Consider the following 17,420-nt stretch of genomic DNA (forward strand, 5'->3'; position numbering starts at 1 on the left):
AAAGCATGTAATGCCCATTGCGAAGAGGAAAAGAAAAAGTTACAAAATAGATGACAATCAGAAGTCAAACCCAAGGAGGGAAGGAAGGAAGGGCCATTAGGCTTTGCAGCCATAAATTTAATATCCTCTTCGTGCCACAAGCCCAAACAAGAAAACCAAAGGCCCACACAAGAGAACCTATAACAAATCGATCAAAGAGTGAAAGGAGGACTTTGAAGATCGCCTCCATGACCCTTTTCATTTGCTTTGAACAGTGTGTCACTTAGTGAGCCAGGATTACTCTTTGAGTAGTTTATTGGAGCATAAAAATTTGGATCCAGCAAGATCCAAGTGATAATAGGCAGAGGTTTCCTGGCAATGGCATGGCGTGTACCTAGAATTTGTCATGCCATTTCTCACCTTTCATTTCAAGGGGCCGTATCTTTTTAAAAGACACAAATAAAGCTCCCACTAGTTGGATTGCTTTTGTTGCTTTCGCCCTTTTTTATCTTAAACAAAGAAAAAAAAAACACATAATGATTTCATTTGCTTGACTCAAAATAATTGCTTTTTAAGTCACTGGATGCGCTTGTTTACCCAATTCAGGAAGGAAGTAGCAAACCCAAAACCTTATAATTTATTTCCATTCAGACTGTTTGTTTCTTCACCACACCTCATCCATGGCACTTGTGAGAGCAACTCAACAAACCTCCTCTTCTAATACTTCTCGATGTTGTCGTTATCACGTGTTCCTCAGTTTCAGAGGTGAAGACACTCGCAAGACTTTCACTGACCACCTCTTCACAGCCTTGGTCAATGCCGGATTTCGCACTTTCCGAGACGACGATGAGCTGGAGAGAGGAGAAGATATTAAGCCCGAACTCCAGAAAGCAATCAAACAATCAAGAACTTCTGTTATTGTGTTCTCGAAGACTACGCATCGTCTGGATGGTGCCTTGACGAGCTCGTCATGATCCTTGAACGCAAGAGGATCTCAGCTGACCATGTCGTTTTACCTGTCTTCTACGACGTGGATCCATCCGATGTGCGGAAGCAGACAGGAAGTCTTGCAAAGGCATTTGCTAGACACCAAAAATCTCAACACCCGAAGAAGGTGAAGGCATGGAAGGACGCCCTTGCAGAGGTTGCAGATCTGGCAGGGATGGTCTTACAAAATCAAGCTGATGGGTAATTTCTTTTATTTACAAGTCTCTTTCTAAAGTTAAAATACAAAATGGATTTTTCAGTTTTTTGTCTTTTTGTCTTTCTTTTTTTTTTTTTTTTTTTTGCAAACTAAATATTACTCCTTCCGACGGGTGTGTTAATTATAATATTTTCCAATAAATTTTTTCCGGTGGTACAAATTGATTTTAAAAAAACGTGTACATTCGTGGATTTTAGTTACGAAGCATCAAGCTCATTTTAAGCATGAAACCCCAATCAAAATGGAACACAAATTTACAATTCCATAAGAATGAAACCCCAAGCTCATTTTAAGCAAATCAAACAAATCTGAAAGTTGGGTTTTTCAAATGAGAAGATGTGCAAAAATTGATGGAAAAATCAACTTTTCAGACACGAGTCAAAGTTTATCAACAAGATTGTTCAAGTGATAGGAGGGAAACTAAGGCGTAGACCCCTAAGTGTTCCCCACATCATGATCGGAAGGCATTCTCTAGTCTATGAACTGAATTTATGGTTACAAGATGGGTCAGATGATGTTGGCATATTTGTAATTTATGGCATCAGTGGAATAGGGAAGACAACCATTGCAAAGTCTGTTTATAATACAAACTTTGACATATTTGAAGGAAGCAGCTTCATCGAAAACATAAACGCAGTTTCGCAGCAACCCAATGGCTTAGTTCAAATACAAACACAGCTTCTTTCTGATATTTTGAAAGGGAGAAAAATGAAAATAAGCAATGTTAGTGAAGGATTAACTGAGATTGGAGATGCCATAAGCGTAAGAGGGTTCTCCTTGTTCTCGATGATGTGGATCGTAGGGATCAATCAGAAGCAGTATTTTGGATGAAAGATCAGTTTTATCCAGGAAGTAAAATCATAATAACAACTAGGCATGCAAGATTGTTAAGGGCTCATCAAGTTACTAAGAAGCATGAAGTTGAAACTTTGAATTCCGAGAAATCATTGGAGCTTTTTAGTTGGCACGCTTTTGGTCAGGACCATCCTATTGAAGGTTACATAGAATATTCGCAAAAAATAGTGGGTCATTGCGGAGGACTTCCATTAGCTCTTAAAGTTTTAGGTTCTTCTATGTACTCGGAGGATAGTATAGATGTATGGAAAAGTGCACTGGAGAAGTTAGAAGCCATTCCAAATGGTGAAATAGTAAATAAACTAAGAGTAAGCTATGACTCTTTGCAAGATGACCATGACCGAAAATTATTCCTCCACATTGCTTGTTTATTTATGGGAAAGGACAAAGATTACATTGTTAAAATACTAGATGGATGTGATTTCTATACAATTGTTGGCATTCAAAATCTCATCGATAGATGTTTGGTGACAATTGATAAATTTGACAAGGTGCATATGCACGACCTGATTCGTGGAATGGGAAGAGAAATTGCTCGCCAAGAATCAAATGAGCCTTGGAAGCGTAGTAGAGTATGGAATCATAAGGACTCTTTCAAAATCTTGATGGAAAAGAATGTAAGAAATATGCGTTCTTTATACACATATATGTTTTTCTTCTTGTAAATATTTTCCAAATGTTTTTCTCCTTTCCTTTTGTAGGGTACGGAAAAAATTGAAGGTCTTGTCCTTGACATGCACATGTGCCCTACTATAAACTCAAATGAGAGAGTCTTGGAAACCAATGCATTTTCAAGGATGCGGGAACTAAAACTACTCCATCTTAGTGGTGTACAACTTAACGGATCTTATGCAGAATTTTGTACAGGACTAAGATGGTTGTGTTGGACTAAGTTTCCTTTGGATTCTATACCCGTTGATTTTCCTTTGGAGAGCGTTATTATTCTTGAAATGCAATACAGCGGTCTGAGACAAGTATTCAAGGGAAAAAAAGTATGTTACTCTCTACTCTTTTCAATTTCTTTTTCATTTTCATTAGGCTTTTAAATTTGATAACAAATTATATATTTATAACAATTAACTCCCTACATTGTTTTCTTCTGTACATTTTTTCCCCTACAGTATCTTCCGTCCTTGAAGATCCTTGATCTCAGCCATTCTCATTCCCTTACAGAAACCATTGACTTCTCATATTGCCCAAATCTAGAGAAATTGGTTCTAGTAGACTGCACAAGCCTGATTTATGTCCATGGATCCATTGGAAACCTAGAGAGACTTATTTACTTGAATATGAAAGATTGCAAAAAGATTAGGATGCTTCCCGAGAACATTTGTATGCTAAAATCACTTGAGACATTTATTATATCTGGTTGCTCAAATCTTAATATATCAATTGAGATGCTGAGGAACATGGACTCGTTAAAAGTGCTTGAGACAAATGGAATTCCGATAAGTGAATTATGGCTAGAAAGAAGTTTGAGTATCTTGGGTTCTTTACCATGCTCTTTAGTAAAATTAAGTCTTTGGGGGTGCAATCTTTCGGATGATGTCTTTCCTATGGATTTGAGTAATTTGTCCTCATTGCACATACTAAATCTGGGGAATAATCCAATTTGTAGCCTACCAAATTGTATCAAAGGATTTGCGGGGCTCGATGAACTCTCTTTTTCCATGTGTACGAGTCTCAAATCGCTTTTGGGGTTACCAAAAGTAAAAACCTTGTCTATCGACAAATGCATATCATTGGAGAAAATAACGTTTCAACACTTTTCATCCCATCCAAGTGTGCGAACAGATAGCAACTACAAGCTAGTTGAGTGGGAGACCCGGTTCAGGTTACAACCCATTGGTAGAGTTGATGCAGAAATGATCAACCTATTGGGATTGTGCAACTTGTTGGAATCAATGGCACCCATTTTTATGTCTACAAAATACTTACAAAATTGTGGTCAAATTCCCGTCCAGGTTTGCGCCTCTCGCTCTCTCTCTCTCTCTCTCTCTCTCTCTCTCATATGATCACAGGAAAGAGTTGACTAATATTGTCAGTTCTATTGAATATATATAGGGGCTGTACGAATATGGTATATTCAGCACATTTTTTGCTGGGAACGAGGTTCCGGGCCGATTCAGCCATAAAAGTAGAAGGTCCTCAATATCTTTTACCGTGACTTTACCTGATAAACACAGAATTCAAGCCTTGGTTGTCTTCGTTGTGTATACGAATTATTCCTTTGATTATCCTTCCAAGTCCAGGTGGTTGTCTGAGTGTCAATATGTTGAAGGGCATTTGATGGCTAACGTCATAAGTAAGAGCAAGGGTCGGAAGTGGTCCTATTGCCCATCACACTTCGGTATTCCAATGCCAGGACAAGACATGATATGGTTAAGCCACTGGAAGTTTCAGGATGATCACTTAGAAGGCGGCGATCGAGTGGTTGTTTCAGTTGATAGGCACCCTTCAGTTGATACGCAGCCTCCCTTTCAAGTAAAGGAGTTGGGCATCCAGATTGTGCAGGAACAAGAAGAGAATCACAATACTATGACGAGTACCCAACACAAAACCATTGAGCCTTATTCATGGGATGCATATTCTAGTAAAATTCAACCAGGAGAATACTTGTTCAATGATGAGGACTCTAATGAAGATACAACAGGTGTGTTGCTTATTGACGCATTTGATCTTACTCCCAACTATTTCTAAAATAAACTAAATAATAAAAAATGAGACCCCTAACAAATTAAATTAGAATCACAAATCTATGTTGTTAGGATCGGATAATCATCTACGCTCGTCACAGGCCAGTCCATATTCATTTGAAAAACAAGCTTCCTCTAATTTGTTGGGATTTTCTGTGTTTTCCAGACAAAGAAGAAGAGCAGGATGACCACGCTATTGCAGCTACCACAGGCAGCAATAACTCCGGCGGCCTCTGTGGCTGGAAGGTGCTCGCAGCTTGTTTCTGTTGTCCTGTTGGTATGGAAATGTAGCTGTCTTCTCTCTCAGGCAGAAAGAAGGGACCGTCCACAAGCCCTGGATGAATTTTTTGTACATCTCAACAGCAGACTATTTGTTTTTGCATACATCCAATGTCATTTCGTAGCATCAAATGCATCTTCTTCGGAGATATTTTTATTGCGGAAAGGCTATAATGAGGGCTTAAAGTGATGGTTATTTGAGGAGGCCAATCTCACCACAACAAAGAAATCATGAGTTAAATATTTTAAATGTTTGTGGTGGATCGGTCTCTCAAATAACCTCCTCACTTTAACTCCTCATTCTAGAAGCTCCCTTTTTATTGACTCCATTTGTTCAATTTTAACATATATTGGGCTGGAAAACTGAAGTGGCCCAACCCAGATTGTGAGATTAGCGTCTGCATCTGCTCTGTTGATATATTTTGTGACATTTTTTTTTAAATTGTGAAAATGAAGGACATATAATATGTATTTAAATTGTGAAAGGTTTTAGCGCATTGAATCTAACTTAACTCTGTTTATATCCCTTTGCTTTTCTCTCTGTTTTGCCCCTTCTCGTTTGGGTTGTTCGATGACATCAAATTTCGACCCAAAAAAAAACATAATATCATCTAGTAAGAAATTAAAGAATACATACAACTTTATGACGTCATTTTTAATTTCGAATTTGTCGGTTTCTGATCGTATTTGTGTTTACCCAAATTAAAAATTGTGCTCATGCCGACCCAACACCCACACCGCGTCTCTGTGTCATTACCATCATATTAACTACAGCTGAATTTTGGACATTTTTTGACTTCTTCGGATGGTGATGGCAATAGATTAATTTACAGAGGGGATTTTAATATTATTCGGATGGTGATGGCACATGGCTAGCTAACAGAGACTTGCTGTTTTCTGTACATATTTTTATGTTCTTATCTTAATTTTCTATTAATTTGAGGTCCCGTAAACTGTCACATTGCGTGGGGTCTGTCAACGTGGAGTCGACATAATTAATTAACAAATTCTTATATAACAATGTAAATAATAATAATAATAATAATAATAATAAAAATTGGTGTGCTTAGCTGGAATAAATTAAAGAAACAAGAGATGACCTCATAAAAACATGGAGGGAACATGTTTGTGTTGTCAGACAAAAAGTCTAAAAGAAAAAAAAAATAATGGACAAATGAGACTTATATGTATCACTTGATCAATTATTAAACATCACATTAAATCCAATTCTAGGTCTTGTGTTCAAATTCTCTTAATATCGCTTGTATCTATATATATATATATATATATATATATATATATAAAGTAAAAGACATGAGAATAGTGAAACATTTTAAATACCAGAAAATACCCTTTGTTAATTCAAAAAATAAGAATTAAAATTATTAATTACATAAGAATAATATAGTAAATTCATACATTTTCATATTTAAAAAAATTAAAATTGAAAGAAAAATCAAATAATGAATCATATTTTTATGAAACACAACAACCCATTATTATTTTTAATTCTAAATAAATTTAATTTAAAAAAAAAACATCTCACAAGTGCAGAAGCGTGTGGAGAGAAACTAGTCAATTATTAAACAAATATAAAGAAATCAATTCTTTCTCAAAGTGGATGGCTCGAACGGACAAAGAAAGAACCCAAAAGTTTTTCACAAATGTTGTAGCACACATGTCACCAACCAATTGGACTCCCTCCCCTATAAAATAATGTCTAAAACTATACATTGTTTAGGCACCATGATTTCTTCCTCTTTTCCATCTTGCGTTCGGCTGCTGCCCATGGAGCCAAGAGTACACACTATCCCATGCACATAATTTTATCATTTAAAAGACGATACTACCGAAAGCACTTGTGAAGCCAACAAAGTCAAGGTAGGTGCCCATAACAAAACACATCACATCCCATCAAATCCGAGCCAATTCTAACAGTAGGAACCTCAAAACTTGATAGAAGATTTAATTTCCACGCAGACAGTTTATTTGCTCACAACACCTCATCCATGGCACTTGTGAGAGCAGCTCGGAAAGCCTCCTCTTCTTCTACTTGTCGATATTCTCATTATGACGTGTTCCTGAGTTTCAAACAAGAAAACCAAAGGCCCAAACAAGGAAACCCATAACAAATCTAGGAATAAAACATCTGAGAATAACACATACAATATGAGAATTAATTTTAATTTAAAATCGCAACTAGCCCATAGTTTATTGGAGCATAAAATTTGGATCCAGCAAGATCGAAGTGATAATAGACAGAGGTTTCCTGGCAATGGCATGGTGCGTACCTAGAATTTGTCATGACATTACTCACTTTTCATTTCAAGGGGTCATATCTTCTTAAAAGACGCAAATAAAGCTGCCACTAGTTGGATTGCTTTTGTTACTTTCTCCCTCTTTTCAATCTTAAACAAAGAAAAAAAATCACATAATTATTTCATTTGCTTGACTCAAAATAATAGCTTTTTAAGTCAATGGATGGATGATCCTTTCATTTGGTCATTCACACGCTGCTTGTTTATACAATCCAGGAAGGAAGTAGGAACCGCAAAACTTGATAAAAGATTTAATTTCCACCCATCAGACAGTCTGCTTGTTCACAACATCTCATCCTTGATGGTACTTGTGAGAGCATCCGATCCACAAACCTCCTCTGTTTCCAGTACTTCTCGATATTGTTGTGATCACGTGTTCCTGAGTTTCAGAGGCCAAGACACTCGCAAGACTTTCACTGACCACCTCTACACGGCCCTTGTCAACGCCGGATTTCACACTTTCCGAGACGACGATGAAGTCGAGAGAGGAGAAGGTATCAAGCCCGAACTGCAGAAAGCAATCAAACACTCAAGAACTTCTGTTATTGTGTTCTTGAAAACTACGCATCGTCCAGATGGTGCCTTGACGAGCTCGTCATGATCCTTGAACGCAAGAGGATCTCAGCTGACCATGTAGTTTTACCTGTCTTCTACGACGTGGATCCATCTGATGTGCGGAAGCAGATAGGAAGTCTTGCAAAGGCATTTGCTAGACACCAAAAAACCCAACCGTCGAACAAAGTGAAGGAATGGAGGGAGGCACTTGCAAAAGGTTGCAGATCTGGCAGGGATGGTCTTACAAAATCAACCATAGTTGGAAGGGTCATAGGCTCCGGAGCCATGAAATTTACGATCTTCTCATGAACATTATACCTGCAAAAACATATTCATTAATGCAGGAACCTTCAACATTAATTCTGGCCAAATAGCAGATTCTCCAAAAGAATTCCAAAACAACATCATAGCAGTCACATACGGAAGCAAAGAATCTACACTGATACCTTATCTTGCGACTCTTAGAGGCTCGTCTGTCAACAATCTTCCTTTTCTTAGCATGCAACTTTTTCAGAGAATAAAAGGCTGTCTCTGTGATTGACCAAATAGGGGAACAACTATGACATAGAGTTCAGGATCAACTAAGTTTACCAGAAGATGCTGGGTCAATTGTCTCAAAAAATTCTTTCAGTAATTGCTGGTAAAACTCGGAGTCATCCAAAAGTTCAGGGTCGCCATCAGCTCGTGCACCAGATTCGCATTGTGTCTCCTATCAGAGTAAAGGAATAAAATTAATCAATTTGTGCAAATAGAAACATAACTTTCATGACAGATCAAGGAGGAAATTAAAGCAAGCCTCACAAGCACATAAAAGTGGGAAATAAACCAAAGTATTAATTAAAAGATATAATTAAAGCTAATGACACATGCTGAGTATTAATTACTAGATGTACAGAGGTAAGAAAAAACTATCTTTATGATGTTAGCAATGAAGCACAATTCTGTCTGAGCATGCCCAAGCAACTTTGGGAGCTAAATTTAGAGGGAAGATTTAATATCTTACAGTGCTAAATACACCAACTGCCGATCGCCTCATCTGCATCTGCTTAACCATTCTGCTTGGATCTCTCATATAAGAAGCAAATTGTTCACTTATATTCTGCAATTGGAAAGGAAAATTCATTCCTGTTGAACATCTGGCGAAGCATGGCTATAAGTCCACTCATAGGTCGGGGCTTAATTACAAAGTTCAATCATAGGGGCCAAACCTGATTAGCAGCAGCACCTGTGGTCACTTGTGTCTTCCTCTGCCATTTGTCTATTGATTTGTATATTAAAATCTTCTAATGCGCACAATAATGAAATGTTGAACACAGTAAAACAAATTGCCTTGTAACATTGCAAGGGAAGTTGTTGTAGCATTACTGCAAGTATAAAATTTTTGCTAATAGAATTTATATTTGACATGCTTTGCATTTTGGACCAAGCTTGGGACCCCATTCCTCTCAACTCAATTGCCACCCTGACACACTTAATAGTAACTAACTTAGTACGAACATAATCTAACTAATTATGGTCTGAATTGTAGTGAATAACTATTGCAGGGGAAGCATGACCTTGATGCAAACATGCAATTACCGATAATAATTGCATATTTACAAAGTCATTAAAAATGAATTTTATTCCAGTTTAGATTTTAACGCAATTGCACGTAGCATGATACAAAAATCAGACAGCTGTGTATAATTACCCTATCCTGCATCTGATTTATTTGCAATCAATCAACCACCAACATAACCAAAGGGCAGTTGGTTGATTTATGTCAATTCACTTCTACAAAGCTTGATAACTCACTCAGTAGCAAAGTCGAATTAAAGCTAATAGTAAAATAAATATAGTAAAAAATAAATTGAGAATTTAAATTTCACATCCACTAAATATAATTAGATACAATGATTGCAATACAAAATTACAACTCGCCAATTATTCTTTAAAACTACAATAAAAATTACATTTAAAACTAAAAATACTAGAAATGAACTGGCACTTAGAACATGAGCAACAATCTAAGAGATAGAAAATGCCTTTGTTAAAAGGCCTTGGGTTTTTGTTTATGCAATTCAAAAAAGAGGCTTAATCAAGTACAACAAAACTCTGACCAACATGAGTCTCTATATTTTATAGGTTGATGCTAAAAAAAGAAGTGAAAGTTAATGATTTCTAAGGTTGGAATCATTCAAACATGTTCTTTTGGCCTAATATTAGGAGCATTACTGTCGACCAAAAAAAATATTTTGGAGCATTAACAAGCCAAAAGTAAGTAACATGTAGACAAACTGAAACATAGATTAAAGCATGTAATGCCCATTGCGAAGAGGAAAAGAAAAAGTTACAAAATAGATGACAATCAGAAGTCAAACCCAAGGAGGGAAGGAAGGAAGGGCCATTAGAGTGATTCTAGCGGAAAGCCCAGCCCGAGGCTTGGGGGAGGGGGAGGAAGGTGTTCCAGCGGACAGCCCAGCCCGGGAGGTGTGGGACCCACCAACTCAGGCTGGCCCAAAGGCAACTTCTGTCTAAGGTCCAAAACGAGGGGGTGATCAGCGCCACAAGATCCACTACAATACCCCGCCACAAGATTTGATTTGATTTTTTCCTGCCACATGGCGTCTCGAGCTCTCCAATCTGATTTTTCCTCCAATTCAACGCAGCCAATTTTTTGCAATAAAATACTGTAAAAAATTCAGAAATTTTTTTTAAAAAATACCCAAAAATTAATGAACTTTTTTCTATAAATACCAGCCTTTTTTTTTTAAATTTATCTGAAATTTGAAATTGAAAATTTTATCCGATTATGAGATATGAATAGTATTAACACGTAGGAACCCGAAAATATTATCCATATTAATTATTGTGGTAAAAAAAGTTGTGAAAAAAAAAAATAGTAATTGCCCTTTGCCATGGCAACGGGTGGAAACGGAAAATACTATTTGCAAGAGCAACTACTATTCACGTGAATAGTGGCTGCCATAGCTCCCCCCTTGCCATGGCTAAGGGCAAATGGGTGGAGTTGCTCTTCGGAAAGGCTATAATGAGGGCTTAAAGTGAGGAGGTTATTTGAGGAGGTCAAATCTCACCATCAACAAATGTAAAGAAATCATGGGACTTAAATATTTTAAATGTTTTGACGGTCGGATCGGTCTCCTCAAATAACCTCCTCACTTTAACTCCTCGTTATAGAAGCTCCCGTTGCTCTTAGGCTTTGCAGCCATAAATTTAATATCCTCTTCGTGCCACAAGCCCAAACAAGAAAACCAAAGGCCCACACAAGAGAACCTATAACAAATCGATCAAAGAGTGAAAGGAGGACTTTGAAGATCGCCTCCATGACCCTTTTCATTTGCTTTGAACAGTGTGTCACTTAGTGAGCCAGGATTACCCTTTGAGTAGTTTATTGGAGCATAAAAATTTGGATCCAGCAAGATCGAAGTGATAATATCATAATAGGCAGAGGTTTCCTGGCAATGGCATGGTGTGTACCTAGAATTTGTCATGCCATTACTTACCTTTCATTTCGAGGAGCCATATCTTTTTAAAAGGCACAAATAAGTCTCCAAATCGTTTTGTCCTTTTATGTTAAAGAGGCTCCCACTAGTTGGATTGATTTCATTTGATTGACTCAAAATAATTGTTTTTTAAGTCAATCGATGCGCTTGTTTACCAAATTCAGGAAAGAAGTAGCAAACCCAAAACCTTATAATTTATTTCCCTTCAGACAGTTTGTTTCTTCACCGCACCTCATCCATGGCACTTGTGAGAGCAACTCAACAAACCTCCTCTTCTAATACTTCTCGATGTTGTCGTTATCACGTGTTCCTCACTTTCAGAGGTGAAGACACTCGCAAGACTTTCACTGACCACCTCTTCACAGCCTTGGTCAATGCCGGATTTCGCACTTTCCGAGACGACGATGAGCTGGAGAGAGGAGAAGATATTAAGCCCGAACTCCAGAAAGCAATCAAACACTCAAGAACTTCTGTTATTGTGTTTTCGAAAGACTACGCGTCGTCCAGATGGTGCCTTGATGAGCTTATGATGATCCTTGGACGCAAGAGGACCTCACCTGACTATGTCGTTTTACCTGTCTTCTACGACGTGGATCCATCCCATGTGCGGAACCAGACAGGAAGTCTTGCAAGGGCATTTGCTAGACACCAAAAATCTCAACACCCGAAGAAGGTGAAGGCATGGAAGGACGCACTTGCAGAGGTTGCAGATCTGGCAGGGATGGTCTTACAAAATCAAGCTGATGGGTAATTTCTTTTATTTACAAGTCTCTTTCTAAAGTTAAAATACTGAAAATGGACTTTTCAGTTTTTTTGTCTTTTTTTGTCTTCTTTTTGCAAGGATGTTTGAATTCTTTTTTCATTTGGATTGCAACTTTTCAGACACGAGTCAAAGTTTATCAACAAGATTGTTCAAGTGATAGGAGAAAAACTAAGGCGTAGACCCCTAAGTGTTCCCCACACCATGATCGGAATGGATTCTCGAGTCAACGAACTGAACTTATGGTTACAAGATGGATCAGATGATGTTGGCATACTCGTAATTTATGGCATGAGTGGAATAGGGAAGACAACCATTGCAAAGTCTGTTTATAATTCAAACTTTGGAAGGTTTGAAGGAAGCAGCTTCCTTGAAAATATCAAAGAAGTTTCACAGCTACCCAATGGCTTAGTTGAAATACAAACACAGCTTCTTTCTAATATTTTGAATGGGAGAAAAATGAGAATAAGCAATGTTAGTGAAGGATTAACTGAGATTGAAGATGCAATAAGCTCCAAGAGGGTTCTCCTTGTTCTCGATGATGTGGATCATATGGACCAATTAGATGCAGTACTTCGGATGAAAGATCAATTTCGTCCAGGAAGTAAAATCATAATAACAACTAGGCGTGCAAGATTGTTAAAGGTTCATCAAGTTACTAAGGTGCATGAAGTTGAAACTTTGCATTACAAGGAATCATTGGAGCTCTTTAGTTGGCACGCTTTTGGCCAGGACCATCCCATTGAAGGTTACATTGAATATTCGCAAAAAATAGTGCATCATTGTGGAGGACTTCCATTAGCTCTTAAAGTTTTAGGTTCTTCTATGTACTCGGAGGATAGTATAGATGTATGGAAAAGTGCACTGCAGAAGTTAGAAGCCATTCCAAATGGTGAAATAGTAAATAAACTAAGAGTAAGCTATGATTCTTTGCCAGATGACCATGACCGAAATTTATTCCTCCACATTGCTTGTTTATTTATCGGAAAGGACAAAGACTACATTGTTAACATACTAGATGCATGTGATTTCTATACAATTGTTGGCATTCAAAATCTCATCGATAGATGTTTGGTCAGTATTGATAAATGGGAGAAGGTGCAGATGCATGACATGATCCGTGGAATGGGAAGAGAAATTGTTCGCCTAGAATCAGAGAAGCCTTGGAAGCGTAGTAGAGTGTGGCAACATAAGGATGCTTTCAATATCTTGACAAAAAAGAATGTAAGAAAAATGTCGCATATGCACATATATATGTTTTTCATCTGTAAATATTTTCCAAATGTTTTTCCCCTTTCTTCTGTAGGGTACAGATTCAATTGAAGGCCTTGTCCTCGACATGCACATGCTCCCTACTATAAACCCAAATGAGAAAGTCTTGGAAACCAATGCATTTTCTAGGATGCGGGAGCTAAAACTACTCCACCTTAGTCATGTACAACTCAACGGATCTTATGCAGAATTTTGTACAGGATTAAGATGGTTGTGTTGGAATAAGTTTCCTTTGGATTCTATACCCACAGATTTTCCTTTCGAGAGCCTGATTGTTCTTGAAATGCAATATAGCGGCTTGAAGCAAGTCTTCAAAGAAACAAATGTACGTTATTCTACGCTTTTCATTTTAATTCCATTTTCATTAGGCTTTCAGTTTGATAACAAAATATATCTACAACAATTAACTCCCCACATTGTTTTCTTCTGTACATTTTTTTTCCCCAGTGTCTTCCCTCGTTGAAGATCCTTGATCTCAGCCATTCTCATTCACTTACAGAAACCACCGACTTCTCATTTTGCCCAAATCTAGAGAAATTGATTCTTGTAGATTGTGAAGGCCTGGTTGATGTCAATGGATCCATTGGGAATCTTGAGAGACTTGTGTACTTGAGTATGAAGGATTGCAAAAATCTTAGGATGCTTCCAGAGAAAGTGTTTATGCTAAAATCACTTGAAACACTTATTATATCTGGTTGCACAAATCTTAATGAGTTATCAATTGAGATGTTAAGGAACATGGAATCTCTGAAAGTTCTTGAGATAGATGAAATCCCAATAACTCAATTATGGCGAGGAAGAAGTTCATGTATCTGGAGTTCTTTACCATGCTCTTTAGTAAATTTAAGTGTTTGGGGGTGCAATCTTTCGGATGATACCTTTCCTAGGGATTTTAGTAATCTATCTTCATTGCGAAGACTAAATGTAGGGAATAATCCAATTTGTAGCCTGCCAAATTGCATCCAAGGTTTAACAAGGCTCGATGATCTCTCTTTTAACGAGTGTACGAGGCTCAAATCGCTTGTGGGGTTACCAGAAGTAGTGGGCAAATTGGAAGTGGTAAAATGCATATCACTGGAAAAAGTAACATATCAGTGCTTAAAACACGAAAAGGAAACCCATTTGGGTGACAACCGCAACCTAGTTGAGTGGGAGAATTGGTTCAAGGTAGAACCCATTGGAAGAGTTGATGTAGATATGATCAACCTCTTGGGCTTGTGCAACTTGGAATCCATGGCACCCATTCGGATTCAAAAACCATTATATTGTGGAACAGAGGTTCATCGAAGTCCTGTCCAGGTGCGCCTCTCTCTCTCTCTCATATGATCAAAGGAAAGAGTTGACTAATAGGGTTATTTCCATTGCATATACTTGCATATATACAGGGACTGTACGAAGGTGGTATGTTCAGCACATTTTTTGCTGGGAATGAGGTTCCGGGCCGATTCAGCCATAAAAGTAGAAGATCCTCAATATCTTTTACTGTGACTTTACCTGATAAACACAGAATTCAAGCCTTGGTCGTCTTCGCTGTCTATGCGAGTTCTGGCTCTGGTTTTCCGGTTTATGATAGGGATATGATGGCGAGAGTCAGAAATAAGAGCAAGGGTCTGAAGTGGTACTATGGCCCGACACACTACGGTATTCCAGGTGAAGGAGAAGACATGATATGGTTAAGCCACTGTAAGTTTTGGGATGATGACTTAGAAGGCGGCGATCGAGTGGGTGTTTCAGTTGTTACGCACCCTTGCTTTCGAGTAAAGGAGTTAGGCATCCAGATTGTTCAGGAACAAGAAGAGAATCATAATACTATGATAAGCACCCAAAACAAAACCTTTCAACTTCGTGCACGTGGTCCTTGGCAAAATTTCTCAGGAGACTACTTGTTCAATGATGAGGACTCTGATGAAGATACAGCAGGTGTGTTGCTTAAATTATTTGATCTTATTCCAACTATTTCTAAAACTAAATAATAAAAAATGAGAACCCTAATAAATTAAATTAGAATCACAAATCTATGTTGTTAGGATCGGATAATCATCTACGCTTGTCACAGGCCAGTCCACCGTATTCATTTGAAAAACAAGCTTCCTCTAATTTGTTGGGATTTTCTGTGTTTTCCAGACAAAGAAGAAGAGCAGGATGATCACGCTATTGCAGCTGCCACAGGCAGCAATAAATTCGGCGGCCTCCGTGGCTGGAAGGTGCTCATCACCGCAGCTTGCTTCTTTGTCGCTCTTTCACTAATCACTCGGTCTTCTCTCTCTCAAAGAAAGAAGCGACAGTCCCCAAGCCGGGGCTGAATTTTTTGTACATCTCAACTCAACTGCTGGTTAATTGCCCGACAGAAGTGGCTTTCTTCCTTCATATAAATTGGCATCAAACTTTTGTCTTTGCATATATAATCATATATAGCCAATGTCTTTGCATATATATTTTCCACTACTGATCTAATCAAATACAAAATTTAAGAGCCTGGATCCAAAGGCCTATACACTAAACTACAGAAGCTCGTTTCTGGTTCTTCAACCCAAACAAATTATTGAGGTCAGGAACCATAGTTGGAAGGGTCAGAGGCTCCGGAGCCATGAAATTTACGATCTTCTCATGAACATTATACCTGCAGAAACATATTCATTAATGCAGGAACCTTCAACATTAATTCTGGCCAAATAACAGATTCTCCAAAAGAATTCCAAAACAACATCATAGCAGTCAGTCACATACGGAAGCAAAGAATCTATACTGATACCTCATCTTTCGACTCTTAGAGGCTCGTCTGTCAACAATCTTCCTCTTCTTAGTATGCAACTTTTTCAGAGAATAAAAGGTTGTCTCTGTGATTAACCAAATAGTGGAAAATCAGAATATCATTAAATAATATTCTGATACAACATGAAAGGTCTTAGGCCATGTTACCTGTATATTAAAATCTTTTCATGCGCACAATAATGAAATGTTGAACACAGTAAAACAAATTGCCTTGTAACATTGCAAGGGAAGTTGTTGTAGCATTACTGCAAGTATAAAATTTTTGCTAATAGAATTTATATTTGACATGCTTTGCATTTTGGACCAAGCTTGGGACTCCATTCCTCTCAACTCAATTGCCACCCTAACTTAGTACGAACATAATCTAACTAATTATGGTCTGAATTGTAGTGAATAACTATTGCAGGGGAAGCATGACCTTGATGCAAACATGCAATTACCGATAATAATTGCATATTTACAAAGTCATTAAAAATGAATTTTATTCCAGTTTAGACTTTAACGCAATTGCACGTAGCATGATACAAAAATCAGACAGCTGTGTATAATTACCCTATCCTGCATCTGATTTATTTGCAATCAATCAACCACCAACATAACCAAAGGGCAGTTGGTTGATTTATGTCAATTCACTTCTACAAAGCTTGATAACTCAGTCAGTAGCAAAGTCGAATTAAAGCTAATAGTAAAATAAATATAGTAAAAAATAAATTGAGAATTTAAATTGCACGTCCACTAAATATAATTAGATACAATGATTGCAATACAAAATTACAACCCGCTAATTATCCTTGTAACGTGATATTTAAATCACAATATAAATTACTAAGCTCATGCACCGTAGGAGGGAAGGAAGGGCCATTAGGCTCTGCAGCCGTGAGTTTGATATCCTCTTGGTGCCAAAAACCCAAACAAGAAAACCGAAGGCCCAACAAGGAAACCCATAACAAATCCAGGATAAAGCTCCTTTTGAAAGAATAAAGCTCCCACTAGTTGGATTGTTTTTGTTACTTTCTCCCTTAAACAAAGAAAAAACCAAAAAAGGAAAAACAATTGCTTTTGAAGTCAGTGGATGGATGATCCTTTCATTTGATCATTCTCAAGCTGCTTGTTTATACAATCCATCCAGGCAGTTTACTTGTTCACAAACCTGCATGGCCGATCCACAAACCTCCTCTGTTTCCAGTACTTCTCGATATTGTCGTTATCACGTGCTTCTGAGTTTCA

General features: G+C 37.7%; 2 protein-coding genes and 1 pseudogene across 3 annotated transcripts; 2 read left to right on the top strand and 1 right to left on the bottom strand.

Annotated features, from left to right (window-relative positions):
• Positions 1–319: 319 nt before the first annotated feature.
• On the top strand, positions 320–3,842 carry LOC148917177 (disease resistance protein RUN1-like; annotated as a pseudogene). Its single transcript, XR_016126789.1, has 4 exons — positions 320–1,167; positions 1,555–2,655; positions 2,740–3,030; positions 3,657–3,842. The product of XR_016126789.1 is annotated as a disease resistance protein RUN1-like (transcript).
• A 3,594-nt stretch (positions 3,843–7,436) lies between these two features.
• Positions 7,437–9,024, bottom strand: LOC148917178 (protein BFR2-like). Its single transcript, XM_089051849.1, has 4 exons — positions 8,890–9,024; positions 8,478–8,595; positions 8,333–8,417; positions 7,437–8,204 (listed from the first exon to the last, which is right to left on the bottom strand). The coding sequence occupies exons 1-4, from the start codon at positions 9,007–9,009 to the stop codon at positions 7,982–7,984; spliced, it is 546 nt and encodes a 181-aa protein (XP_088907975.1). The 5' UTR covers positions 9,010–9,024; the 3' UTR covers positions 7,437–7,981.
• A 2,476-nt stretch (positions 9,025–11,500) lies between these two features.
• Positions 11,501–15,794, top strand: LOC103331577 (disease resistance protein RUN1-like). Its single transcript, XM_089052716.1, has 6 exons — positions 11,501–12,136; positions 12,272–13,373; positions 13,456–13,746; positions 13,869–14,720; positions 14,807–15,341; positions 15,546–15,794. Exons 1-6 carry the CDS (start codon positions 11,628–11,630, stop codon positions 15,722–15,724), a joined length of 3,468 nt encoding a protein of 1,155 aa, XP_088908842.1. The 5' UTR covers positions 11,501–11,627; the 3' UTR covers positions 15,725–15,794.
• The last annotated feature ends 1,626 nt before the right edge of the window (positions 15,795–17,420 follow it).

The sequence above is a fragment of the Prunus mume genome, linkage group LG5 (genome assembly GCF_029339155.1).
Source record: "Prunus mume cultivar Tortuosa linkage group LG5, ASM2933915v1, whole genome shotgun sequence".
NCBI lineage: Eukaryota > Viridiplantae > Streptophyta > Magnoliopsida > Rosales > Rosaceae > Prunus > Prunus mume.

Bases quoted from the DNA above. Each gene is read 5' to 3' on its own strand.
- LOC148917178 (XM_089051849.1), bottom strand. From the start codon at position 9,009: ATGAATTTTCCTTTCCAATTGCAGAATATAAGTGAACAATTTGCTTCT. The intron at 8,596-8,889 runs GTAAGATATTAA...TTACTCTGATAG, and splicing joins CAGTTGGTGTATTTAGCACT to GAGACACAATGCGAATCTGG. The intron at 8,205-8,332 runs GTATCAGTGTAG...ATGTTTTTGCAG, and splicing joins TCTAAGAGTCGCAAGATAAG to GTATAATGTTCATGAGAAGA.
- LOC103331577 (XM_089052716.1), top strand. From the start codon at position 11,628: ATGGCACTTGTGAGAGCAACTCAACAAACCTCCTCTTCTAATACTTCT. The intron at 14,721-14,806 runs GTGCGCCTCTCT...GCATATATACAG, and splicing joins TTCATCGAAGTCCTGTCCAG to GGACTGTACGAAGGTGGTAT. The intron at 15,342-15,545 runs GTGTGTTGCTTA...TGTGTTTTCCAG, and splicing joins CTCTGATGAAGATACAGCAG to ACAAAGAAGAAGAGCAGGAT.